The sequence below is a fragment of the Sebastes umbrosus genome, chromosome 9 (assembly GCF_015220745.1).
Source record: "Sebastes umbrosus isolate fSebUmb1 chromosome 9, fSebUmb1.pri, whole genome shotgun sequence".
Taxonomy (NCBI): domain Eukaryota; kingdom Metazoa; phylum Chordata; class Actinopteri; order Perciformes; family Sebastidae; genus Sebastes; species Sebastes umbrosus.
Genome location: NC_051277.1, coordinates 11,295,713 through 11,299,898, shown reverse-complemented (window position 1 = coordinate 11,299,898; position 4,186 = coordinate 11,295,713). Strand labels below are relative to the sequence as shown.

The 4,186-nt window shown below is 41.9% G+C and overlaps 1 protein-coding gene across 1 annotated transcript; it reads right to left on the bottom strand.

Annotated features, from left to right (window-relative positions):
• Positions 1 to 1,376: 1,376 nt before the first annotated feature.
• On the bottom strand, positions 1,377 to 4,186 carry nanos1 (nanos homolog 1). The gene has a single exon (XM_037781067.1). The coding sequence runs from the start codon at positions 4,060 to 4,062 to the stop codon at positions 3,019 to 3,021; it is 1,044 nt and encodes a 347-aa protein (XP_037636995.1). The 5' UTR covers positions 4,063 to 4,186; the 3' UTR covers positions 1,377 to 3,018.

Below are 4,186 nucleotides of genomic sequence, written 5' to 3'. Positions count from 1 at the left end.
TCCACCCTAATCTATGAATGGACATTTGAGAATTCATATGATTTTGATCACATGACACCACAGCTTGTGTTAACCAATAGTTTTATTTACTTTTATTCGTTTGAGGAAGACTTACACCCACTGGAGCTTAGGTGTCTCACATTAGGGCATACTTTGCTGCTTCACATCTTCTAGTCTTGAAACAATATGTTTCTCTGCCCGTCAAGCTCTGCAGAGAGAGAAGTGTTGTGCACACACATTGTATATTGCATGAAAACCAGCCAGCTCAGACATATTATACGATCATGAAAGATACATATCTCATAAATGGTGCAACTAAATAGATTATATAGGCCCTGTCTGCAGAGCGGCTAATGGAGGCTGCGCCGTAGAGGGAATAAGACCTGTTAGCTGACTGTGTTTGCCTGAAATGCTAGCCCGCCAGGCTTTTTCACCACTGTTCTCACAGAGATAAATCCCTGTTGCACTTAGTAGTCATCCATTTTTAATGGCGCAGCCTCAGCTGGGGAGATGCATGAAGACAGAGGAGGGGGAGCAGGGATGAGGGAGGACCAGCCAAGGTGTGGATGACACCAGCTGGATGCCTCAGGCTAATGTATGTACAGTCTTCTTGGTGTGTTTTTTACTGTATGCTCAGCGTCAGCAGCAATTATGAACGTCTGAGGTTGTTTTGCTGGTGAGTCGGGCCACAGACAGTGAAACCATTCATGAACTCATCAACTCTATTTATTGTTCCCTCATTGATGGGACATTTGTAAGAAACCGAGCACTCACACAGCTGCACAACTGTGTACAGCTCTTTCCAAAAAACAAGAAGAAGAAGCAGCAGTGAAGCTTCCTGCCTGCTTTGAGCCCCTTTTTAATATGTCTGCAGCAGCCATTCCACAGATGGCAGGCGGAGAAGGCCGGGAGGGCCAGCTATTCAATCCACTTCAGTGCAAACATGATCCGTTTGAATGGCGAGGCATAAGCCAAGACATTCTTGTGTGGGCAGACCTCCCTAAACAACCGCGGCACTGTGTTTATCCTTCAGAGACAAATCTTTAAGATACCAGAGCAGCAGATCAGTTTCACTTTGTCCAAAAGCAAAGGTTGTTTTATGCATGAGGGCTCAACACTTACATGATCCTCATACAGTGTGTTAGTCAGTCAGTGAGGCAGTCAGTTAGCAGGCCAATTAGGGGAAGCAGGGCTATTCCTGTAAATGTGTTTTTAGTCGACTTTCCTGCTTGATTTAATCAGTCCATCTGCAGATCAGTAAATCAGTCGGTAAACCAGTAATTACACTCTTACACAACTAAGAAAAGGGGGTTTAAACACCCACTCAGTCAGATGTGCAGTAAACCAACTGAAGAACACGACCACATGGCTCCAAATATTTGATAGGTTTTTATTTCTCTAGTGGATTCATATGTTGTTATTCTGCACAGCAGCATACAGGAAATTGTGGTAAAATATAAATAACAAAGTTCAACAGTGTTTCTTTTTCTATTATTCATTTAATCAAAAAAAAAAAAAAAAAACTCTGTTAAAAGTGGCAAATTGTGTCAGCCTTTTTCAATATCCACTCTCTTGCACACTCTCAAGAATGTAACATTGAACAACTAAAACTTTCCAAAGTATGGGTATAATCATTATTTACAGACAATCACCTTTTGGTGAGCAATGCTTATAGCTTCTTGGAAATTCACTTCCATCATGTTAAATGCAACAAAATGAAAATACAATTATGTTATACAAAGATCAAAAATACTATCAAAAACCCTTATTATAAATGGCAGCACTATATCAATAAACTGCTGTTGACATTTTACATGTTAAGTACAAAATCCTGTTGAGGTAGCGCCCTCTGAAGTCACTTGTAATGTTAAAATACTGAATAAACATCACTTTATGTACAATACAGCAAATCTCTCTTCTGTCTTCAATGCAATTGTATTCCTTTGGTAAACAAAACTGTCAGAAATGTGCAGTCCTGCAAGTGACACTTTCAATCATACATTCACAACATTTTTGCATCTTTTTTTTGGATTCTTCAGAAAAAGAAATAACGGGAGAACATGTTGTTGTTTGCTAAACATTCATTTGCTCTTTTTTCACCCCCATAGAGTGAAACTCTCTGGTGGATACATTGTCAGGGCAAAACCAAAACAAACAAAAAAACACCATAGAGAAAGAGAGACCTGACAGAGAAAGGAAATCCAGTGTGTCGCCCTTATTTGGGAATGTAAACATAAAGAAATGTAGGCTAGAATCTCTCATTTCTGCTTGTGAAGTCAAATATTCTCATCACATAGGATTGGAGAAGAGGTTTGGCTTGGCAACAATTGATTATAATGTTCCCCAGAGGACATGAGCCCTCAAACAGAGGCCACATTGTCTCTTTTTTTTTTCTCTTCCTGCCTCACAAGATTGAATGTCAACTTTTTTTAGAGCAAGTTGGAAAATATGTTGTGGAGTTTTCTAGGCAGGCAAGATGGGATCAAAAAGAGTTCCTCCTCCAGTCAGACACACACACACAAGCACTCATTAATGACACATTCTTGAGCTTCTTTAATGGCAAACATAACTTTGGTTTTCTAAGACGAAAGAAAGAAAGAAAAAAATCGCAAGTGAGCTTACAGCTCACCGTACAAAAATACTTGGTAGAAATATGACATTCATCCCCTTTTTTTTTTTTTTTACCAATGTCAGTGTGTGTTTCCCTACATGACCAAAATACTCTTCTTCTTCAAATGTACTCACACTTTTTGTGATTATTGATATTTATATGCACACGCTCAAAATGACTATAAACTAGCAAGAAAAATAAAATCCAATGTATAAAGCATAATTCTATGTGGATAAAAGAACTATAAAAATATAAGAGATCTTAGAGAGAGAGAAAAAAGAAGATAAAATCAATATGTTTAGGGATAAAGGCTATAGAGCCGAAATCAAAAACAGTCATCTGGAAAAAATTGTTCAGTGCAATTCAAATTTTACTTTCTATAGTCACGTCTGTTTTCTTTTTTTTTTTTAGAATATTTTCATCCTCTTACCACCCACAGCCCTCCCTCCCTTTAATGGTCGCTGGGATGGCTGGTCTTTAGACAGTGGACAGTATTTGATCGTGTGTGCATTGTCCCCGTTGGCACTGCAAAGGGGACAAGTGTAAGCCCTCAGAATCGGACACACCACCCTGCCGTCCGGAGTCTTCAGCACGTGGGAGCCGTACACCTCCTCTGGTGCTCCGTTATTTCTGCAGAAGACGCAGATTTTGGGCTCCTGCTTGCTCCTGGAAGCTGGTTTGCGCATCTTCCTCTCCATGCCGAAGAGGTCGAACCCAGAGAAGCTGCCACCGAAGCCGACATCTCGCTCTGGCAGCTGGTTCTGCATCTGGAAAGGGCTCAGTATCGAGAAGCGCTCCTTCAAGTCCAGGATGGAGGCCGGTGGTGGTGGGCTCGCGGACGTGCAGCAGCAGCAGTCCAGGTGCGCGCCGCTCTCTCCAACGCAGCTCGCGGCGATTACGCACGGACACGCCGCGGAGTCGTCCAAACCCAGGGTCGCCTTCAGGGACTCGGTGATGGAGTTGGGATTCTGGGGCATGCTGAGCTTGTTATTCTTCGTGACTAAAGTCGTCAGCCCGAGATAGTCGTTCCAGGAGTTGAAAGTATAGTCATATGGGCCGCGCGCGTTCAAATAGTTGTGGTTGAGAAAATCCATGGCCACTTCTTCTGGTCGTTTGGTCATAAAGGTGGAAAAAAAAACAACAAAGTAATCCAAGTATAAAGTCTTTGTGTAGCCAAACAGTTCGTCGTCGTCTGTCTCTCCAGGAATGGTTTCATGCACAGCGATATGTGGTCTCTCTCTCTCTCTCCTCAGTGTTCCTGTTATGTTTGAGCGTTCCTGCAAAACAGGCTTTCTGGTTATAAGAGGAGCAGGAGGGCGGGGCGCGCGCAAAACCAAGTTTGTGATCAGGTTGAAAGCTCCCTCTCTCTTCCTCTCCTCACAGCCACATTTAGACACATTTGTTTTTTTTTTTTTTCTTTCTTGCAGCCAGGCAGGGTGCTTTGTCGACATCAATCATCAGTCTGGCGTTTTTTGGAGACTCGGGCAAAAGTTGTTTAAATAGTTAATGATTTGGACGCAGAGAAATAATAATTTCGCGCACAAAGCCTTTTACTGTAGTTAATTACATTATTTC